At 32.9% G+C, this 24,945-nt stretch overlaps 1 protein-coding gene across 5 annotated transcripts in view; it reads left to right on the top strand.

Annotated features, from left to right (window-relative positions):
- LOC127703040 (uncharacterized) overlaps window positions 1-24,945 on the top strand; it is a 925,706-nt gene that overhangs the window by 6,846 nt on the left and 893,915 nt on the right. For 4 of the 5 annotated variants that reach the window (XM_052207424.1, XM_052207422.1, XM_052207423.1 and 1 more), the window contains exons 2-5: window positions 3,237-3,574; window positions 11,636-12,043; window positions 14,258-14,509; window positions 15,075-15,170. In XM_052207424.1, the coding sequence (XP_052063384.1) occupies window positions 3,527-3,574; window positions 11,636-12,043; window positions 14,258-14,509; window positions 15,075-15,170 (804 nt within the window). In that variant the 5' untranslated portion in view covers window positions 3,237-3,526. Of the gene's footprint in view, window positions 1-3,236; window positions 3,575-11,635; window positions 12,044-14,257; window positions 14,510-15,074; window positions 15,171-16,891; window positions 17,128-24,945 lie in introns of those variants that run through there. The other variant, XM_052207427.1, reaches the window with a different exon arrangement.

Here is a 24,945-nt window from a genome sequence, read left to right as displayed (position 1 = left end):
ATGTAACGATGTTTCTATCTGTCATATGTCCATTGCCCTTGACTTCATTTTCATGGTTCAGCGATTTCCTAACAAAATGAATAGCTGATAATGGTTGATATCTATGATCAAGGTTAACATTTCGTGTTCAAGTCCGTATCTCTAATACCACAAGTAATAGGTCAACTATATTTGCTCGTATGGCGCACGTGACTATTTAAGTGACCTTGTGTAAGAGATAAATTTGTCCTGGTAAAATATGTCCGGGCGGACACATATTACTAGTATAAAAAGTCCATGGTTACAGAATTTACTAGAATTTTTAGTCCGATGTTAGTAATTTATGTCCCCAGACTGATTTTCCTAGGAATACAAGTCCATGTCATTAATATTCCTAGGTAAAAACGTCCATGTCCTTTTTTTTTATAGAAAAAATATTAATGAATCAAATCATTTGCATTTAAACAATATTGGAAATTTAAATATTAAGTTTTAATATTATTTAAGAGTTGTGTATTTATATTTTTAATAAAATGTATGTCCCCAGACTAATTTTCCTAGGAAATCATGTCCATGTCATTAATAGTCCTAGGTAAAACGTCCATGCCCTTTATTTTAAAAGGTAAATATAAATGTTATTGTTTAAGAGCTGTGTATCAATTTTTTTAATATAATGTTTGTCCCCAGACTAATTTTCTTAGGAAATCATGTCCATGTCATTAATATTCCTAGGTAAAAACGTCCATGCCATTTATTTTAAAAGGAAAATTTTAATGAAACAAATTATTTACATGTTAACAATGGAAATTCAAATTTTATGTTTTAATATTGTTTAAGAGTTGTGCATTAATATTTTAATAAAATTCATGTCCCCAGACTAATTTTCTTAGGAAATCATGTCCATGTCATTAATATTCCTAGGTGAAAACGTCCATTCCCTTTATTTTGAAAGTTAAATTTAAATGTTATGTTTAATATTGTTTTAGAGTTGTGTATTAAAATTTTAATAAAATGTATGTCCCCAGACTAATTTTCCTAGGACATCATGTCCATGTCATTAACATGCCTAGGTTATAACGTCCGGCCATGTCATTTATTTTAATAGGAAAAATTAATGAAACTTTCCAATCTTAACTAAGAAAATATGTTGTTATTTTTATTTTCAATAATTTTTAAAATATAATAAAAATTACTAGAAAAACAAGTCTTAGGACAATTTTTCCTAGGAAAATAAGTGCCAGACATATTTTACTAGCTATGGACTTATTTTCCTAGGAAAATTTGTCCTGGGACTTAAATTCCTAGTAAAATAATGGTCATGGACTTGATTAACTAGGAAAAAAAGTCTGGCGGACAAATTTTACTACCGGACCAAATTTACTTTTACACTTGAACTTATTTTCTTGATTAATTGGTAAATGTTAAGTTTTTTTTTGGTTGGTTTTAATGATTGTAATGTGTTCATGTCCGTCTGGCAGGTTTCATCAGACCTTGACTTTTTTTATGGTTTCATGAACAATGTTAATTTTATGAGATACTTTTATTAAATTATTTATCTTACAGACCTTCAAAATAATTTCGATTACGATCATTCCAGCAGTCGCGACATGTCAGTGCGTACAGTCACTCTTGTATAAATAATACGTAGTATTTATTTTTGTTAAAAAAAACGTAATTAAAGTTGTTTTGCCATGTCTGATTAGTTTATCTCGTTCGTGTAAGCCTTAACTATTAAATGTTAGACTTTCTTTTTAATTCCAGAACGGTGCAATCTTGTTTGGAATTCTTGGTTTGTTTTAGCTCACCTGACCCCAAGGGAAAAGTGAGCTTTTTTCATCACTTTGCCCCCGTCGTCCGTTGTATTCCGTTAATTTTTTACATAATCTTTTCCTCTGAAATTACTGGGCTACAATACATTTAACAAACCTTATCCACAATCTTATGTCGGTTTGAAAAGGTCTAACGACCTTATGTTTAACTGTTTTTCATCATCATTGGGGTATCTAGTTTAAAAGTTTTTGATGACCCCCGCTTGTCAACAAAGATGGCCGACATGGCTTAAAATAGAACATAGGGGGATGCAAGTTTTGTCTATTATCTGAAAACAGCTATAGATAGAGAAAATTTAACAGGGGCAGATATGTTCATAATGTTGAGCTCTACCTTTTGTCCATACACATCAAAACTCTCACACGAATTCTTATAGAAGTTAATGTCCTTGAATGACAAATTTCTTCTTTTTTTTCTATTTCTGTCTATTATCTTGAAATATATAAAAGTTATATAGCAAAAATGATCAGCAAGACAATATATACGAATAAGTCGACTTGGTCGATATCCTTGTAAGAATTATTGACTTTTAATTACGATTTTTACCATTTCTTTGCGTTTTTGCCAATTATCTTACAAAAATCTTCTCCTCTTTAAAAAATTAAATTAAACTTGGCCACACGCTTTATTGAGGTATCTGGTTTGAAAACCCACATAATCAGCCATTTGTAAATTTATTTTTTTGTTTCAGGGTACCAGTGTTAACGTTGTTTTTCATAAAATAAACAAAACCGGTTTCTATACATCGACAAAACCGGGTCATTGTGTAGTAAATAACATTGACAAAACCGGGTGCTTCCATTTTGACATGACCTATTTCTTTCGTTCCATACGCAGAAATTCAAGGATTGAAGTGCTCAAAGTGACTACTTTTGCAATTTCCATGTCAATATCTTTCTTTCCGTACCTTTCTGTCCGTACCATGTGAACAATTTCAGGAGAAATTAAACAAATTCGAGGCAATGTTCACTCAATTCGTCATTTTGACGTGCATTTTTACTTATTTCTCCGTTAATCTAGAACGGTTGTAGAAAATATTAAATCTCACAATAGAAAATAGTTATATATGTATATATATTCTTCGATATCATAAAAATAACAAATAAATACACATAAAACTACCTTTTCTCTGTCACTGTGCCGGATATTAGATATCATCGCGTCCAAACATTTTTTGCCGGGGTAGTTTAGACACAGTGAAGTATTCGTTTCACTTTCCTACCGATTTGTTTCCCCTCAAAATATTTTGAGTCAAACAATTAATTAAAAAACATGACATGCCGTACCACAAAATATGAAGTAACGGTGCTGCCTTACACACCATTAAAAGACGAGAAATAATTTCACTTTTATTCACAACTTTCAAACCCGTTAAATATTTTTTTTTAATTGCATGTTTTATTGACAAATTATGTGTTTTCTTTTAGATTCGAACAAAAAAGGTGCAAAAGGTGGAAGCTCCAAACACAAAAAAGACGGAAGTGTCAAACACAAAAAAGACGGAAGTGTCAAACACAAAAAAGACGGAAGTGTCAAACACAAAAAAGACGGAAGTGTCAAACACAAAAAAAAACCAAGACATACAGCTTCAAGTAATGGAGCTTCAAGAAATCAGGTGTTGCCAAAGGACAGCAATCAAGAAGAGCAAGAAAGCCAAAAGCCCAAAAATGGAATAAGTAGAGATTTAAGAAATCAAAAGGCAAAACTTGTTAAACATATGCATGAATATGTAGATAAAATCAAGGCACACGTTGAAAAATTGAAAGTAAGCAATATGATATTATAGTTTTGATGTTGTTTTGTAATCGTTTTACCATTCACCTTTTTTATAAGACACTAAAGTTGTTTTTCTATAATAAAACTAAGGCCGAGTAAATGTAAATGCGAGTCAAAGACTGGAAATCAACAACACTGTATATAGAAGAAATTATAGATAAACATACATTATCGGTGTTCTAACTGTCTGTATCACTCTGCAGCTCTTCATAAAATTTCATATCACGGCTTTGTGACGTCAAAAACGTTAACCTGGCCTAAATAACTTTGACCCGGACATATCACCTGAAAGATCCGAGCAAGACTTGATTATTCAGATGGTATTTTAATAATGACTAACAAAATACAATTCATATCGCCACAGCGACATTACGTAATACGTTAATGTCCCGAAGGTTTGTGTGGTACTTTCCCGGAGTAATCGCAGATATTACATTCCTCCTTAACTTTGAATTAGAAAATAACTATATAAATGTAAATTAAAATGTGTAAAATAAAGTTTGTTTAAATGAATTAAATTATCACAGTCTCTGTTATGTTCACTAATTTGAGTCGGTCTCCTTTTGGTTTATCATTTGGTTCTTCTACTTGATTTTTCCCGACTTTTTCCTCTGGTTTTCCAAAGTCTTTATCCGCCCCTCCCGCGCCTGTCTTGCGGGGGGCCCATTTTCTTCATCTTCTTGTATCGTCTGTCTCCTTCATTTATATCATCATCTAAGTTTTCATTCTTGTCTGTAGTTCTCAGTTTATACTCTAATTGTGTCCTAATTGGTCTGTTTATTAGGGCGTTGCATCGTGATCTTCTTGTAGCTGGTGTTGAACGATTACCAATAAACATCTCCTGTGTAGCTGTTACACTTTCTTTCTTTCGTAGATTTTCTTTTTGTTCTGTTATTTTGATGTGTTTAATTTTTCCTCTGTCCTGTTCTGTAACTATCATTACATCTTTTTCTTTGTCTAGTATCCTCAAATGATTTGGTTTTGTAAAAGAACCATCAGCTCTGATCTGTAACATTCCTAGCTCAATAAGTGTTGATTTGCTTATCAATGGTGGAGATTTGATTTCTCCCTTAACAACAATAAATTTTGTCTCTGTGCCACATGTCTCATTTCTTATTACAGTTTTAAATTCCGCCTGTATTGGTAGTGAATTTTGCAGTGTTCTTAATTTGAATGTGCTCCTTTCTAACACTGGATTTCCGTATGTTTGTTTCTGAAACTTTAAAAATTGATTCTCATCCATCACATTCACATCTGCTCCACTATCAGGTTCAACCTTCACATCCACATCATCAATTCTTACTGTCACTGTTTTTTCAATATCTGTTGTTCCATGTATGGACTTCACTTTGCGTATTTTCATTATGTGCTTGGTAGTTTCTCCAAAATAATCTTCATCTTCTTCATAGTCTGATTTGTCTGTATTGGAATCTGTTTCGTTTGTATCTTCTGTTGTTTTCTTCACATTTCTTCTGTTTCTATAATTCATAGATCTGCTCTGTTGCTGACTATCATATCTTCCTTGGTTTCTATTTTCTGCTCTGCAAACTGATGTGAAATGGTTATATCGTTCACAATTTCTACATTGCTTCCCATATGCTGGGCATCTTCTCTCCTCATCATGATCAAATCAACAATAACTACAATCAGCCTTTGTTGCCATATTTCTATCATTTATATAACCTTGTTGAAATCTATCATGTTCAAATTCCTGTGCTCTATTGTAAGACCTGTTGCTCTGTATTTTATTTACTGAACTCATTCTGTGATCTCCTAATTTCATGTCCTTCTTCTGTAAATATGTGTCTTCCATCTGTCCCGCTTCTTCAACAAATTTATCTAGATTCCAGCCTTTGCTAATAGCCCTCTTTATCAATTCCTGATTGGTTATGGTTTGAATGCAATGTACCAATATTCTTTCTTCACATGTAGCTTCAAACTCACACGCATGTGCCTTTTCTCTGAGCCTTGTGACATATGTAACTGTATTTTCATCTCTTAGTGGTTTCATTTTCAAAAATAAATACCTGGCATGATGCTTGTTCCTTTTTGGCATATAATATTTGTTTAATTTGTTCTTTAATATTTTACATTCATCTTCTCCTTCTTCATTTCTCAGGCTTCTTTCTAGTCTTGCTATGTCTTTTCCTCCATAAATGATTAGAGCATCCTTTTTATCTTCAGGTTCAGTTATTCTGAAATATCTAAATTCCCTCTCGTTACTCTCCAGCCATTCTTCCCATTGTTTTCCTGTGGATATTTGATCGTCTGATACTTAGCTATAAATGGTTGTGAGCGTAAATTCCTGGTTTCTGTAACTATCGTTATCCTCTGGGGCTGTCCTCAGTCCATAATCTCTGTTTTAGCGTTATCTTCCTTTTAATTCTCTTTTTTAGCGTGATCTTCTTATAATTCTCTGTTCCGTTAACTTTCTTCTTTGTTTACGCTTTTAATCTCTGCTAATTTCTTTGTTTTTCATCCTCGTCGCCATTGAAAGATCCGAGCAAGACTTGATTATTCAGATGGTATTTTAATAATGACTAACAAAATACAATTCATATCGCCGTAGCGACATTACGTAATACGTTAATGTCCCGAAGGTTTGTATTGTACTTTCCCGGAGTAATCGCAGATATTACATCACCGACGTCACAATGAATGAACCGACGTCGACGTCGACCCGAACTTATCAAGTTATCTTCCGGTTAGCTGGTGAAGCAACGAAAAACACTTGTTTCTATCATGCAAAGTACATAAATACAATCCAATAAGCCGTTTAATCATATCTTCATCAGATTTATATCGTAAAATATCAGCTGGTCGACACAATGCCTTTTTGAACTAGTTATATAAAACTTTATAAAACAAAATGAAGTTTAAAGAGAAAAATCATATCAACAAAGATAATCAAATATTTTATTGTCTTATAAACTTTACAGTTTGTGACCAACATGTATTAACACAATAAACATATATACATACATATCAAACAAACAAACACAATAAAAACAGCATCAAAATTTATAAAAACAAACAAGTTGTTAAGAGTCCCCTGCCCTCAGTTCTAATGACTTTTTCAAGAAGGATCCTAACTTATTTGTTTGTAAAGGCGTTGATGGATTTAGTAAATAATTAATTTTTTCTTCTTCATTTAAATTATTAAAGTTAATATTTTCAGTACATATGTGTTCAAAAAAGGCATTTCTTAGTGTTTTATTATAATCACAATAGAGTAAAAAATGTTTCTCATCCTCTAGTATTTTACATTTATGACAAAGTCGTTCCTCTCTTGTGATTTTAAAATATCTCCCCTTTTCAATTAAGAGGGAGTGATCACTTAGTCTAAATTTAGTGATCAATCTCCTTATCTGAAAATTAGATATATTTAGATAAGATTCTAGTTTGCAATCCTTTTTAAGTTTTTTATATAGATAAAATTTACTTTTATCATCAATGTTTTCAAATTTAGTTTCAATTAAATCTTCATATCTATTTTTCATTTTTAACGTTATATCGTTTTTTATTTTATTTTCATCTTTTATGTCCTTACAATTAGAAAAAATATTAAGGTCAATATTAGTCTCTTCAATATTTTTTGCATATGTATACCATGAATAAGTTCCAGTCAAATCTAGAGACTGTGCTAGAGAAAAAGCTTCCTTTATCAATGATAATGACCAGGCTAATGATAGGCGATTCTAATATGACGTTCTTCTTTCGCTTTGGAAACAAAGCCATTTTCTAATTCCAATAAAACATGGCCTGCACGTGATTGACGTCACAATTGAAATTGCAACGTCTGTTGAATGTTGAACAACGCCGGAGATGAAAATGTAAATTTGTGTTGGTTTTGCTTGCTAGGAAATTAAATAAAATCATTCTTAAAGTAAGTTTAAATGTATCTATTCATTTTTATCGTTAAACTTGATTTTCTATGACGTTTTTGGTTCATCATATCAAAATGGCTGATTTTCGAACGTGTATTAATTATAGGTCCGCTTCGCAGTACAAAACTCTGAAAAGTTCAAAATTTTCCTATTAGAATCGAAATAATTGTATCATGCCATGCTCTATGCTAATTTTAACATGGGTAGGCATTATATTTGTCAACATTTTGCACCTCGCTTTCGCTCGGTATACAGAGATTTACAAATATAATGCCTACCCATGTTAAAATAGAGCATGGCATGAAGGAATTATTTCTTAAAAATGCAAACAAAGTGTTGAATTTGGAAAGTTCTTCAGGGATGAGACAATACTCTATGGAATCTAAGGAAAACTACAACTCCCTTCATCATCTATTGATATTATTTTTAAATCTCCCAAACGAAGTTTGGGAAGACTTATTGTTTTTGCTCAGTTCTTATTATTATTATGGCACCCTCAACGGAGTTGGGGTGACATACTGTTATTCTACGTTTCTTTTTTTTCTTATTTTTCTTCCACACATTTTGTCCGCGCGAGTTCTTGGAATCTAATGGACCAATGTTGATGGAACTCTACTATACTGAGGTCCCCCATGTAAAGTTGTGCACCTTGCTATGGAATGGTAAAAAATGGCAACCGTTTCCATGGAAACAGCAAAAATGCGAAAAAAATCAAAGTGTTCCAAATTGGAAGAAACTCCACAGGAATGTTAACTGGCATGTGTTGATTTGCAGTTTGACTTTGGAATTTTCAAAATGGCTGCCGTTACCATGGAAACAGCTAAAATATCAAAAATTCTAACTCTTTCGTTGTATGACCCCACTGAATGAAACTTTATGAAAATGTTACCCAGTATGCTAAGATGTGAAGACAATATTTGGATTGTCCAAAATGGCCGCCGTTGTCATGGAAACATGGAGCAAGTTTTACATTGACCCTATGGGAAAATGCATAAAATCAGCATTTTCTGAAAGAGTATTCCACCAAAGTCAATGAAACTGTATTGATATATAACATGACATGTGGCAATGAGATGTCTGCTTTTAGAATTTTAGAATTATCCACTGTAACCATGGAAACAGCAAAAATGTCCAAAATTTCAAAAAAATCACAATGCTGCAAACTGGATGAAACTTTACAGAAATGGTAAATGGCATAGGCAAAGTTGCATTTTGTAGTTGGAATTTTCAAAATGGCCGCCGTAACCATGGAAACAGCAAAAATGTCAAAAATTTCGAAATGCTCCAAACTTAATGAAACTTTACAAAAATGATAATCTACTTGTACAGACGCCCTCTTCGACTTTGGAATTTTCTAAATGGCTGTCGCTCGCCTGGCAATGGGGGAAGGGTGCCATTCGCTATTGCTTGCAATGGCAAATCTAGTTATTATTCTTCTTCTTCCTCTTCCTCTTCCGCCGCTTTTAAATTTGAACTTGTCCGCACCCGTTCTCCAAAACCGCTTGTCAGATTAACTTAGGATTTCACAATATGTTAGACTAACATGTCTAGTGGTGCAATCAGGGTTTTGTTTGTGCAATGGGGTTTATAAAGGGGTACTTTGAGGGTCAAAAAGAAAAGAAGGTTTTACTATAGAACCCTATGGGATTTTATTTTTTAAAATTTTCAAATGATTATAAATTGAAAACCATTTGAGATAGACACAATCTTTTTAATTGAAAATGTTCTAAATGATAAAACCCATTAAATGAAATACAGGGTTAGTCCTCAGGGGTCACCCCCACCCCATGCCATTTAAGAAAGTTCCAATATCTTGTAAGTGGTCAAGATCCCCACCCCTAAACCATATATATTATGGTTTGTCATGCTAAGATGGTTTGAATGATATACAGGGTTAGTCCCCAGGGGTCATCCCGACCCCCTGCCATTTGAGAAAGTTCTAATATCTTGTAAATGGTCGAGATCCCCACCCCTAAACCATATATATTCTGGTTTGTCATGCCAAGATGATTTGAATGATATACAGGGTTAGTCCCCAGGCATCACTAATGCATATAACTTTACTTGACCAAACCAACTTTCACTGGACTTTGCCAAATGTCAGGCGACCCTGGGAATTACGAATTATGGGAGCTTCGTTTGGGAGACTTCGTAACAGCATCCTGTTACAATCATTTCTTGTTTACACTTGTTATATGTCAAAAGTATCATTTGGAAATGAGTTCCATGCTTGTGTTGTCTTGTACCTAAAAGCCGTTTCGACAGTTAAAAAAACCGAAATACTTTCTGTTGGTACACTAACCTCAGAACATTTATATAGCTCAACCGCAATTTTTTTCATAAAAAGGATATTTCGTCTAGTTCATAATTTTTTCCATGTCTGGAATTTATTTTCATAGGAAAATAGTAGACAGATACTTCGTTGTCTTGCTAACATAGGACATAGACTGGTTTACCCACCAAAGTTCGATGCAAAGACTGGGGACACTGTTTACTTTCTATTTTCCGGGAAAAATATGCCCCTTTACAACTAATAATATGCCTTAAATTTAAAATATTTAAAATGTTACTGATTGTTGTTTGCTTAACTTTTAGTGACAAATATTTTATGTATATTCAGGACGATTTTTAGATTTTAAATCTGAAAATGAAGAAATTATACAAAAAAGAATGATCAATGAAAAATCAATGTTTCCGATTCATAAAAGTCCATGGTATCAATTTTTGTTGTAAAATAAGTCCCTTCAAAATTTCATTTGTTAGACGTTCCTCTATACCAATCTAAATTTGTAAAATAGCAAAATGACGCCTTTTAACATACAAATGATAAAAGTCATGGTTATCGATTTTGATTGAAAAAAAACCAAAAAAAAACATACTGTCAATTGGAGAAATAATGAAAGATTAATGTACATTTAATAAAATATTTAAACATGACAATACTATTACATTTAATTGTTTATATCTAAATTATTTTGTTTCAGATCAAGATTTTCGTTGTAAAATTGAGGACATGGACATTTTTACCTAGGAAAATCTATGGACTTTTATAACGACATTAATTGGACTAAAATTACTAGTGAATTATGTAAACATGGATTTTTTTTTATACTAACGATTTGTGTCCATCAGACACATTTTACCAGGAGTCTGAACTAATATATTGTTTACATGGTTCCTTTTATTCTGTATTTATCACAGGAAGCGTGTCCCCCAAAATTCTTAATTAATCACTTTCCATCCACAATGGTTGTTTTCACATTTTAAGACCATTTCTTTTTGGCTATAACTTATTGAAAGATTTAAATAGCTTTTAAAATACAGTCTTAGAATTAAGCCGATAATTTACTAAATTTAGGCGGAATTAGGCCTCCGACGCACTATAATTAAGGTGTCAGACCACCAATTCAAAATCCCTATCTATTCAACCAAAAGCTTTCTTAATATTTTAACTTCATAGAAACCAGGTATATCCTGAATTGTACATGTATCACCTTTCTACATGCCAATTTTCAACTCATGTTTAAAGTCTTCTAAGAAAGAACTGCCTTTTGGAAGTGAAGTACTACTAAAAATAAGCCCTGGTTTTCTTGAAATCTTAAGCTAGTATACTATGAAGCGCATTAATCCTCAATTTTTAATGCAAACTCATAGACAAGTAAATTTTGGCTCAAAATGGTATAAATATATTTCTCTTTCACCAAAAGTTTCATTTCTGCAAATTTGTTGGTTAGTTTAAGTAAACAATGACATCAAAAGCACTGTATTGTGTCAGAGTAGGGCTACTTCTACATACGTTCTAAATTGGAGGGAGTGAATTGGTGGTCTGACACCTTAACGGCTCCGAAGTATATAACATTTAACCTACCTACAAAATTGAAAAAAAAAAAATCTAAAATCATACAGCTTCATTTAACTCTAAATTTACGCCTGTATTTTTTCAATTTTAACTGGTTTTCCGCCTGCATCTTTAAGGCAAATATACATGTGTACTGTAAATCACATAGTTTTATTTACTTGATATTTGGTGACTGGTTAACTGAGAACGTAACTGATTCTGTACACTGACACAGTATGCCAGTTTATTCCGTGTACGGGCTACCTAACTTAATTTGAACCAATATTTATTGTATCAAGTTGATTTTATTATTATTTCTTTGCAGGAGGCAAAATCAAAAATCCACAAATTGTTTGGTAATGTGCAAGGTATTAAAACTGCTGTTGCACACCTTACGGAAAAGTACAAATCAGAAAAAGGCTCAGTACAGACATTACATAAGTTCCTCCACAAAGCTTATAAAAAAATATATGAAAACATAGAAACAATTAACCAAACTACGGTATCTCAAAAACATCTGATGAATGTAGTCAAGAGAATGAAGAATACGTACGACAAATTATACGCTTATGCAGAAAAGTTCAATTCGTCTACAAACGACATAAGGTCAGAACTTACAAAGATAAGAAACTTTGAGAAGTCGTTAAAAGCACATTTAGATAAAATGAAGAAAAACTCTGACAAAATCGCTACACAGATTGAAAAGATTAAATCATCAATACAGGGCACCAGCGTAAGTATATAATCTGTATAGCATATCACTTAGCTTTTGAACCAAGGAAGCCAAGATATAACGTTGAAGTCGTCTTTTCGAAAGTTTACGGACGCCATCACGAGTTGCCTGGCCGTTATTGGTTACCTGTGTCACATATGACCACGGATATGTTCTAATTGTCGTAACCGCAATCACGCGCTCTTTTCCTCAATCGTGATATCCCGAATAAGTCTTATCACTGAATTTATACTTTCTATGTGCAACATTACGAGTGTCACATGTGGAGCAGGATCTGCTCGCCGGTCAGGTGCATCTGAGATCACTCCTGGTTTTTGATGGGGTTCGTGTTGCCAAGTCTATAGTTTTCTATGTAGTATTTTGTGGACTTGTCTTTGTCGTTTTTATACGCCCGTTGTCCGTCCGTCCGTCGTCAACATGTCGGACAAAGACTCAAAAACGCTTTAACCAATTTTCATGAATTTTTGGTTAATTGTTTATATCTATTGACGTAAACATCCTTTTAGATTTTACGTTTCCGAGTTATGGGATTTTATTCATAAAGGGGGGAGTAGGGGATTTTCCAGTTTTCGGACAATAACTCAAAAATGCTTTGAACAGTTTTAATGAAACTTTGGTGACTGGTTTATATCTATGAAAATAAGTCCCTCATGTTTTTTTTCATAAATTTCTGATATGACATTGAGGAGTTATGGAACTTTATTCATCGAAAAAGCGACGGGCGTATCATGCGCTCATGACACATCTCTTTATTTGGCTTGTGTTGTCCGTTTCTTTTGGACTTATTCGTTTTGAATTATCCCTTGGTATCTGCTGCCTCTTTTTAAAAAGATGATATTTATGGTATTATACTGACAAGTCTAAAATTTAAAAACTGGAACCAGGAAGTCCTGAGTGGTTTCCATTTTATCCACAGTATTAGTTTACATTACAATATAAATGTCAGCTTTTGCTTTATATGTGTCACTTTTATCATTTATGCGCGGGTGAACGTCAATGAGACAGCAATCAACGACAGAAAAACATCACATTATAAAGGTCAGCATACAGTCTTCAACTACAAACGAGCTTCTTTAATAGAATTCTTGAAAAGTTTCAGACCAAATCATTAGACTGTCAGATGAAAATTCGAAATGTCTGACAAATGTTATTTCGATGTCAGTTCAAATGTCTGACACACATGTCATGAGCGAACTTTTCAATATAATACTAGTTTATGATTGGACTGATGAAAATGAATTTTGGAATGACAAATTTCATTGTCAGTACAATAACACAAACGGTACCAATTTTACTGCACCAAATGCGCAATTCGAAAACAAATGTCTCTTCATTGTTGATCGAGGCCAACATATCCGAAAGTACAAAACCGAATACAAACGTTGAAGATCTGATAAAACTAAAAGGGATCAAAGTAAAGCCGGAATTAGAGCAATGCATGATAAAATCTCCATTAAGACACAATTCTTTTCAATATGTCAAGATCTCAACCCGTAACAACCCACGAGTCTACAAAAATTGTGAACAAAGGAGGTGGTATGATAAGAACCACTTTTTTGCCACTAACATTGCTAAAATAGTAAAATTATTCAAGCCTTGTAAAATTATATTAACTTTATTGATATATGAACTGGTTAACATAATCTGGACTCTTTAGTGAAGAAAATACACGTGTGATGTCACTTCGTTGACCTTTAATGATCTTTTCGCTAATAGTTTTAGGTCAAAATATAGATGAGCAACTACTTTTACACAAAAAGACATTTTAAACACACCAAAATATTTGTACATTACATTTTTTAGCAAAATATCTTTTTGGGTATAGCCGTTGCTAATATCTAAAATGACAAGATCTCAAATTGAGGCTATTTTGGCAGTTTTTTGCTGTTATTGCACTAAATGAACTTAGAAGGATTTATAATACTTTTAGTTTTTGTCGAATTCAAGGTGCCAATAATAAGGCCTTTACTTATCATACCTTCTCCTTTGTCAGATACTATAAATCTTTTATTTCATCTATGGAGTGCATGATGTGCAATTTCAGATTCATATTTTAGTAATCTCTATTACTAGTAATTAAAAGCTCCATTGAAATAGATAAATACGTTGACCTTTTTCATATCCAAATTTAACTTGTCATTTATTGATAAGTTGTTGTCTAATTTGTGTGTTTGTCTTTACAAGTAAAAATCATGGTTTTTGTTGATTTTGTAGAATAATGAGACCGTACAGAAAATAAAAAATAACCAAATAATGATAGTGAAAACGATCATGAGGATACATAGAAAAGGAAAGTCTTTCGGAAAGCATTTTAGAAAATTCCAAGATAAGATTGGTCGAATATCGACTGCATTGAAATCGGGTGTTAAGAGATACAGGCATTTAAAGGATAGACTGAAAACAGTGACCGATCTAATAGAAAATTTAAAGAAAAGGCCTGTAGTAAATATTAAAGGCGATCCACAGGTAAGTTCTTGAAGAAGAAAACGCTATAGTTCTAGTCAGATATTACGGAATGCACACTATTATCAACACATGAAAGACCATTTAGACCTAAGAAGGTCATGTTGGTAAACCTCAGAAGGTATAATACCACCAAATCATAGTACGTCACATCCGGTTTCATACGAAATTAAAGCATCATTCTTTTTTTATTTGTTGTATCTATAAAATATTTTGGAAACTTGAGGTTACATGGTACTAAAGCTTGTAAACAGGAAAAAAGGGGTGAAAATTTGATTGGCTAACTTCCAGTGATGGTCATTATCTTATATGCAATGAAATGTTATGTGAAATTTTGTCTGTAGTACTGTTCAGGATAAAACTTTACTCATGGCAGGTATTTCTTTATTTGAATCAAAGATAAATTCTGCACATTTTTTTTTAAAAGTGCAATAAAATATTATTAGATTAATGAACTCAACGGCACTGTAAGTGTTGGTACTTCTTTCTTCATTCTTGGTATTCCTAACATACATTCATAGAAATTTAAAGATTTATTTTTTTGTGTGTGTTTTATTTTTTATTGTAGATCTCAAAGGACTTTAACGAGAAATATGCAGAATTATCAAAACTGCAGACGGTTGTAATGGGCAGACTTAAAACTATGGAAAAACAGCTGGATAAGGTATTTGATAATAAAACTGTATAGGCTTGCATACTTATGTTATAATAAATTTGTCAGTATTTTTATGCTTTGAGCTTTCCTGATGAAGGGAAATCCAGAAAAGCGCTTCGGATGAATGAATTTATAACGTGTTGTTTTCATTTTTTACAGCACTGGGTCGATACCTCTGCTGGTGGACTATCAGTCCTCGAGGGTACCATCAGCTCAGTAGTCATTACTTCGGTACTGACATGATTTATAACAAACCTTTCTTAAAATGTGTGCTTACTAATTTTGAAATGATAAAGAAACTATTTCAACTCCCTCAGGCAAAGTTGTCCTTATATTGATTTGGCTATTTTTAAGTCATTTTTGTTCATATAGCTCTTCAACTGTTTCGGTCCTTATAACTCTTGGCTTTAAAATTTCGGCTTTGAGCGGTCCTGATGAAGGTAAATCCAGAAAAGCGCTTCGGACGCATGGAAATTTTAACGCGTTTTCATTTTTTATGAATTATTATGGTAAACATTTTAAGGTAGATAGGGTGTCTTCCTCCATCTTGGATTTTGAAATACCAGAAAACAATCGGTCTAGATCTTTAAGAAAATGTGCAAATTTTGAGAGTAGTAGGTAATTCATGTGTAAGAATTTTCATTTCAATATAGAAAATGACATGTTTTATCATATTTATAGTTGTATTTTACAAAAAACAGAATACTTTTGTTTGATTCAATTTTTTCCAACTTTGCCACATAAGGGGAGGCAACTCAAATGTAAGGGCAGATAATTCAGATAAAGTTACTTTTACAATAGAATGTGTTATGAATTTACCTATTTTATTATGTAGCAAGAAAACGGGTCCCGTGACCCCATTTTTTCTTTTTCTTATCTGAAAGCATAATATAAGAGCTATCTTCTCATATTTTATCTCAAAGTTCTATGGTGTAGTTTTCGTTTTATGGCAGAAAATTGGGTTTTCCATGCATAATCTATACAAAATCTGTCAATTTTGCACAACCTGTAGCGTGAAAATAAGCCCCGTGACCCATTCTTTTTAGTATTATTTTTTTTAAAGCATGATATAAACTACATTTTGGCAAACTATTAAAAAATTCTATGGATTATAATTTAGACACCCCATCTAATTGTCATTTCTATAGAAACATTTTTACTCATAACACATATTATACACCTTGAAATAATCGAAATTTCAGCAAGATATGCGAGCACTTTCTTGATGTGTTCCTCACATTACATATTAATAATCAACAAAAAATAAAAAAAAAAGTTGAAAGCGTTTTTGAGCAAACCAGTGTATCTGAAGGCCTTGATAACCTATGTAGGCCCCAAATATGATGAAAAAACATCCAAATTGGAGCTAAAACTGAAAAAAATTGATTTCTAACCCCAGGGATATTAACCCTTACCATGCTGAATTGTTTTCAGAAATTGTCTAATTTTCGATTATTTGCAAAAATATGCAAATTATATGCAAATGAGCTGTACCCTGATGCTGATGCATATTGATTGCATTAAATCAAAGATAGGGGATCACGGATCGGGTGGTCGGGGGGAGGGTGAGCGGGAATTTGCCCCAAATTTTGTCCTCATGTGCAAAACGCGTCAATTTTGACGTTTTTACGTTCTTTTTCTCGACCTGGAAGTCCGAGGGATGCTAATAGATGCATCCAACTGTAGTTTGCATGTAGAGTGGACCCCAGTGAACACATTAATCACAACAGTTGTTAGGTCGGAGTGAAACTGATCTGGGTACACCAGTCTAAAAAAAGTCATTTGCACCAAAATTCTAAAAATTTCCGACTTTTTCCGATTTTTTACTTTAACTGGACCTGCAACCGGAAGTAGTCGTTGTCTATGCGTATTTTGATAATAAACACGATCAGTAGTTATATGCCTCGGGGTTTACACTATTTGTCCAAGTTTCAGGCCTCACAACTTCGTGTTTCAGACCTCGAAGGTAAGCCCACCCTCCAAATAACCCAATTTTGTCCGATTTCAATTTTCCAAGTTCGTATTTGAGCTCAAAATGAACATTAAAAGTGAGAAAAATGACAATTAATGGTGTAAGATTGAGGAAACATGCATACACTTCGAATAAGATGGCATTACGTTGACCTCCAAAAAAATGGAGCGCCATTGGTGCCAAATAACGGTGGTCTGGGTACGGCCGTAATATTACGGCCCCCGCATGGTAAGGGTTAATTAATAATCAACACAAATAAAAAAAAAATTTAAAGCGTTTTTGAGCAAACCAGTGTATCTGAAGGCCTTGATAACCTATGTAGGCCCCAAATATGACGAAAAAAAATCCTTATTGGAGCTAAAACTGAAAAAAATTGATTTCTAACCCCAGGGATATTAATTAACCCTTACCATGCTGAATTGTTTTCAGAAATTGTCTAATTTTCGATTATTTGCAAAAATATGCAAATTATATGCAAATGAGCTGTACCCTGATGCTGATGCATATTGATTGCATTAAATCAGAGATAGGGGATCACGGGTGGGGTGGTCGGGGGGAGGGTGGCCGGGAATTTGCCCCAAATTTGGTCCTCATGTGCAAAACGCGTCAATTTTGACATTTTTACGTTCTTTTTCTCGACCTGGAAGTCCGAGGGATGCTAATAGATGCATCCAACTGTAGTTTGCATGTTAAGTGGACCCAAGTGACCACATTAATCACAACAGTTGTTAGGTCGGAGTGAAACTGATCTGGGTACACCAGTCTAAAAAAGGTCATTTGCACCAAAATTCTAAAAATATCCGACTTTTTCCGATTTTTTACTTTAACTGGACCTGTAACCGGAAGTAGTCGTTGCCTAGGCGTATTTTGATAATGATTATAATAAACAATTAATTTCCCCATAGGCGACAATGATAGCCTTTTTCGAGATACAGACTTTAGAAAGCTGATTTTTTTAACGAAACCTTGCTAGAATTAAAGAAAAGTTATTAGGACAGTATTTTTTGGTCCAAAAAATATAGGTTCGCGTTGCTTTTCTTAGCGTAATTTGTACTTATCTCCCATGCCTATCAATTTTGCACTTACAAATACGTGTCTCATCCTAGCGTTTAAAAGACATCTCAGTTCCGCTAGGGCTGAGGAAAATAATTTATTTGGCCTTTGGTATAATGCAGAATGCACGAAGTCTCTAATTACAAAAAATAACGGGCGCACATATCAACCAATCAGGATTAGCTATACTCTTAATTCTGAATACCATGTTATGCTCATAAAATGGCTGCGCCCATAAAATCTAATGGTGTATTGTAACCTATACGCTATTTAATACTTTCTAGAATCATGCAATTCATAGTTCGTTAGATGCATAAATATATATGCCACACAAAAATCATCTTCAAAACGTTCTGGCATTACTCTCTGAATTTTCACAATTTTTTATCAGAGGTAACCCCAGTCAAAAAATGTGAAAAAAAATTTTCTGATTTTTTTAGTAAATGCAGTACTGCTAAAAAGGGCCTGAAGATAATGTCCACTTTCTCCAATGATTCTTTATATGTCATCAAGTACTGATTATATTGATACCAAAACCGATCCAATATGTAACTACTACGGTGAATTTTGAACATCAGTTTTAAATGAAACCATTTTCGTATAAAAGTACATTTTTGAAACAGACTATAGCATTACAAAATATGAAAAATGTGTAAATATTTGTGTTGAAACATCGAAAACTATTCGTTAACAACGAAATGTCATGCCTATTCTAATTTTTATAGTCTGCCATTCGAGTGAACATTTCAATGTTCGAAGGGGATCGTTTCTGTACATTTTCACCGAATTTGGTAATTTCGATAACAGCACTTGGATCGAGATTGTCATGTTTAAAAATCGATTTATATATCCAAACTCTAGATGTGTATGTGCTTTTTACAAACAAATCAGCAGAAGTTCAGAAAATGACATATTCTCTCCACAGTAAGTCAAAAGTCGAACACACCCTTGTTTCTAAGGTAAAACGCTATACAAATATGAAACAGACTATAGCTTAAAAACTAGTTAATCAATAATTCATTTGTCACCAAAAAATACGGTTTCACATCAAATATCAAGTAAAATTACTGTTTTTGACACTTTTTGAGCACTATGATAAAGAAATGTCGACGCTGTATAGATTATAATAAACAATTAATTTCCCCATAGGCGACAATGATAGCCTTTTTCGAGATACAGACTTTAGAAAGCTGATTTTTTTAACGAAACCTTGCTAGAATTAAAGAAAAGTTATTAGGACAGTATTTTTTGGTCCAAAAAATATAGGTTCGCGTTGCTTTTCTTAGCGTAATTTGTACTTATCTCCCATGCCTATCAATTTTGCACTTACAAATACGTGTCTCATCCTAGCGTTTAAAAGACATCTCAGTTCCGCTAGGGCTGAGGAAAATAATTTATTTGGCCTTTGGTATAATGCAGAATGCACGAAGTCTCTAATTACAAAAAATAACGGGCGCACATATCAACCAATCAGGATTAGCTATACTCTTAATTCTGAATACCATGTTATGCTCATAAAATGGCTGCGCCCATAAAATCTAATGGTGTATTGTAACCTATACGCTATTTAATACTTTCTAGAATCATGCAATTCATAGTTCGTTAGATGCATAAATATATATGCCACACAAAAATCATCTTCAAAACGTTCTGGCATTACTCTCTGAATTTTCACAATTTTTTATCAGAGGTAACCCCAGTCAAAAAATGTGAAAAAAAATTTTCTGATTTTTTTAGTAAATGCAGTACTGCTAAAAAGGGCCTGAAGATAATGTCCACTTTCTCCAATGATTCTTTATATGTCATCAAGTACTGATTATATTGATACCAAAACCGATCCAATATGTAACTACTACGGTGAATTTTGAACAACAGTTTTAAATGAAACCATTTTCGTATAAAAGTACATTTTTGAAACAGACTATAGCATTACAAAATATGAAAAATGTGTAAATATTTGTGTTGAAACATCGAAAACTATTCGTTAACAACGAAATGTCATGCCTATTCTAATTTTTATAGTCTGCCATTCGAGTGAACATTTCAATGTTCGAAGGGGATCGTTTCTGTACATTTTCACCGAATTTGGTAATTTCGATAACAGCACTTGGATCGAGATTGTCATGTTTAAAAATCGATTTATATATCCAAACTCTAGATGTGTATGTGCTTTTTACAAACAAATCAGCAGAAGTTCAGAAAATGACATATTCTCTCCACAGTAAGTCAAAAGTCGAACACACCCTTGTTTCTAAGGTAAAACGCTATACAAATATGAAACAGACTATAGCTTAAAAACTAGTTAATCAATAATTCATTTGTCACCAAAAAATACGGTTTCACATCAAATATCAAGTAAAATTACTGTTTTTGACACTTTTTGAGCACTATGATAAAGAAATGTCGACGCTGTATAGATTATAATAAACAATTAATTTCCCCATAGGCGACAATGATAGCCTTTTTCGAGATACAGACTTTAGAAAGCTGATTTTTTTAACGAAACCTTGCTAGAATTAAAGAAAAGTTATTAGGACAGTATTTTTTGGTCCAAAAAATATAGGTTCGCGTTGCTTTTCTTAGCGTAATTTGTACTTATCTCCCATGCCTATCAATTTTGCACTTACAAATACGTGTCTCATCCTAGCGTTTAAAAGACATCTCAGTTCCGCTAGGGCTGAGGAAAATAATTTATTTGGCCTTTGGTATAATGCAGAATGCACGAAGTCTCTAATTACAAAAAATAACGGGCGCACATATCAACCAATCAGGATTAGCTATACTCTTAATTCTGAATACCATGTTATGCTCATAAAATGGCTGCGCCCATAAAATCTAATGGTGTATTGTAACCTATACGCTATTTAATACTTTCTAGAATCATGCAATTCATAGTTCGTTAGATGCATAAATATATATGCCACACAAAAATCATCTTCAAAACGTTCTGGCATTACTCTCTGAATTTTCACAATTTTTTATCAGAGGTAACCCCAGTCAAAAAATGTGAAAAAAAATTTTCTGATTTTTTTAGTAAATGCAGTACTGCTAAAAAGGGCCTGAAGATAATGTCCACTTTCTCCAATGATTCTTTATATGTCATCAAGTACTGATTATATTGATACCAAAACCGATCCAATATGTAACTACTACGGTGAATTTTGAACAACAGTTTTAAATGAAACCATTTTCGTATAAAAGTACATTTTTGAAACAGACTATAGCATTACAAAATATGAAAAATGTGTAAATATTTGTGTTGAAACATCGAAAACTATTCGTTAACAACGAAATGTCATGCCTATTCTAATTTTTATAGTCTGCCATTCGAGTGAACATTTCAATGTTCGAAGGGGATCGTTTCTGTACATTTTCACCGAATTTGGTAATTTCGATAACAGCACTTGGATCGAGATTGTCATGTTTAAAAATCGATTTATATATCCAAACTCTAGATGTGTATGTGCTTTTTACAAACAAATCAGCAGAAGTTCAGAAAATGACATATTCTCTCCACAGTAAGTCAAAAGTCGAACACACCCTTGTTTCTAAGGTAAAACGCTATACAAATATGAAACAGACTATAGCTTAAAAACTAGTTAATCAATAATTCATTTGTCACCAAAAAATACGGTTTCACATCAAATATCAAGTAAAATTACTGTTTTTGACACTTTTTGAGCACTATGATAAAGAAATGTCGACGCTGTATAGATTATAATAAACAATTAATTTCCCCATAGGCGACAATGATAGCCTTTTTCGAGATACAGACTTTAGAAAGCTGATTTTTTTAACGAAACCTTGCTAGAATTAAAGAAAAGTTATTAGGACAGTATTTTTTGGTCCAAAAAATATAGGTTCGCGTTGCTTTTCTTAGCGTAATTTGTACTTATCTCCCATGCCTATCAATTTTGCACTTACAAATACGTGTCTCATCCTAGCGTTTAAAAGACATCTCAGTTCCGCTAGGGCTGAGGAAAATAATTTATTTGGCCTTTGGTATAATGCAGAATGCACGAAGTCTCTAATTACAAAAAATAACGGGCGCACATATCAACCAATCAGGATTAGCTATACTCTTAATTCTGAATACCATGTTATGCTCATAAAATGGCTGCGCCCATAAAATCTAATGGTGTATTGTAACCTATACGCTATTTAATACTTTCTAGAATCATGCAATTCATAGTTCGTTAGATGCATAAATATATATGCCACACAAAAATCATCTTCAAAACGTTCTGGCATTACTCTCTGAATTTTCACAATTTTTTATCAGAGGTAACCCCAGTCAAAAAATGTGAAAAAAAATTTTCTGATTTTTTTAGTAAATGCAGTACTGCTAAAAAGGGCCTGAAGATAATGTCCACTTTCTCCAATGATTCTTTATATGTCATCAAGTACTGATTATATTGATACCAAAACCGATCCAATATGTAACTACTACGGTGAATTTTGAACAACAGTTTTAAATGAAACCATTTTCGTATAAAAGTACATTTTTGAAACAGACTATAGCATTACAAAATATGAAAAATGTGTAAATATTTGTGTTGAAACATCGAAAACTATTCGTTAACAACGAAATGTCATGCCTATTCTAATTTTTATAGTCTGCCATTCGAGTGAACATTTCAATGTTCGAAGGGGATCGTTTCTGTACATTTTCACCGAATTTGGTAATTTCGATAACAGCACTTGGATCGAGATTGTCATGTTTAAAAATCGATTTATATATCCAAACTCTAGATGTGTATGTGCTTTTTACAAACAAATCAGCAGAAGTTCAGAAAATGACATATTCTCTCCACAGTAAGTCAAAAGTCGAACACACCCTTGTTTCTAAGGTAAAACGCTATACAAATATGAAACAGACTATAGCTTAAAAACTAGTTAATCAATAATTCATTTGTCACCAAAAAATACGGTTTCACATCAAATATCAAGTAAAATTACTGTTTTTGACACTTTTTGAGCACTATGATAAAGAAATGTCGACGCTGTATAGATTATAATAAACAATTAATTTCCCCATAGGCGACAATGATAGCCTTTTTCGAGATACAGACTTTAGAAAGCTGATTTTTTTAACGAAACCTTGCTAGAATTAAAGAAAAGTTATTAGGACAGTATTTTTTGGTCCAAAAAATATAGGTTCGCGTTGCTTTTCTTAGCGTAATTTGTACTTATCTCCCATGCCTATCAATTTTGCACTTACAAATACGTGTCTCATCCTAGCGTTTAAAAGACATCTCAGTTCCGCTAGGGCTGAGGAAAATAATTTATTTGGCCTTTGGTATAATGCAGAATGCACGAAGTCTCTAATTACAAAAAATAACGGGCGCACATATCAACCAATCAGGATTAGCTATACTCTTAATTCTGAATACCATGTTATGCTCATAAAATGGCTGCGCCCATAAAATCTAATGGTGTATTGTAACCTATACGCTATTTAATACTTTCTAGAATCATGCAATTCATAGTTCGTTAGATGCATAAATATATATGCCACACAAAAATCATCTTCAAAACGTTCTGGCATTACTCTCTGAATTTTCACAATTTTTTATCAGAGGTAACCCCAGTCAAAAAATGTGAAAAAAAATTTTCTGATTTTTTTAGTAAATGCAGTACTGCTAAAAAGGGCCTGAAGATAATGTCCACTTTCTCCAATGATTCTTTATATGTCATCAAGTACTGATTATATTGATACCAAAACCGATCCAATATGTAACTACTACGGTGAATTTTGAACAACAGTTTTAAATGAAACCATTTTCGTATAAAAGTACATTTTTGAAACAGACTATAGCATTACAAAATATGAAAAATGTGTAAATATTTGTGTTGAAACATCGAAAACTATTCGTTAACAACGAAATGTCATGCCTATTCTAATTTTTATAGTCTGCCATTCGAGTGAACATTTCAATGTTCGAAGGGGATCGTTTCTGTACATTTTCACCGAATTTGGTAATTTCGATAACAGCACTTGGATCGAGATTGTCATGTTTAAAAATCGATTTATATATCCAAACTCTAGATGTGTATGTGCTTTTTACAAACAAATCAGCAGAAGTTCAGAAAATGACATATTCTCTCCACAGTAAGTCAAAAGTCGAACACACCCTTGTTTCTAAGGTAAAACGCTATACAAATATGAAACAGACTATAGCTTAAAAACTAGTTAATCAATAATTCATTTGTCACCAAAAAATACGGTTTCACATCAAATATCAAGTAAAATTACTGTTTTTGACACTTTTTGAGCACTATGATAAAGAAATGTCGACGCTGTATAGATTATAATAAACAATTAATTTCCCCATAGGCGACAATGATAGCCTTTTTCGAGATACAGACTTTAGAAAGCTGATTTTTTTAACGAAACCTTGCTAGAATTAAAGAAAAGTTATTAGGACAGTATTTTTTGGTCCAAAAAATATAGGTTCGCGTTGCTTTTCTTAGCGTAATTTGTACTTATCTCCCATGCCTATCAATTTTGCACTTACAAATACGTGTCTCATCCTAGCGTTTAAAAGACATCTCAGTTCCGCTAGGGCTGAGGAAAATAATTTATTTGGCCTTTGGTATAATGCAGAATGCACGAAGTCTCTAATTACAAAAAATAACGGGCGCACATATCAACCAATCAGGATTAGCTATACTCTTAATTCTGAATACCATGTTATGCTCATAAAATGGCTGCGCCCATAAAATCTAATGGTGTATTGTAACCTATACGCTATTTAA

Source organism: Mytilus californianus, unplaced genomic scaffold (genome assembly GCF_021869535.1).
Source record: "Mytilus californianus isolate M0D057914Y unplaced genomic scaffold, xbMytCali1.0.p SCAF_5, whole genome shotgun sequence".
Lineage (NCBI taxonomy): Eukaryota > Metazoa > Mollusca > Bivalvia > Mytilida > Mytilidae > Mytilus > Mytilus californianus.
Note: the sequence above shows the minus strand (reverse complement) of the source record. Positions and strands in the feature narration are given on the sequence as shown.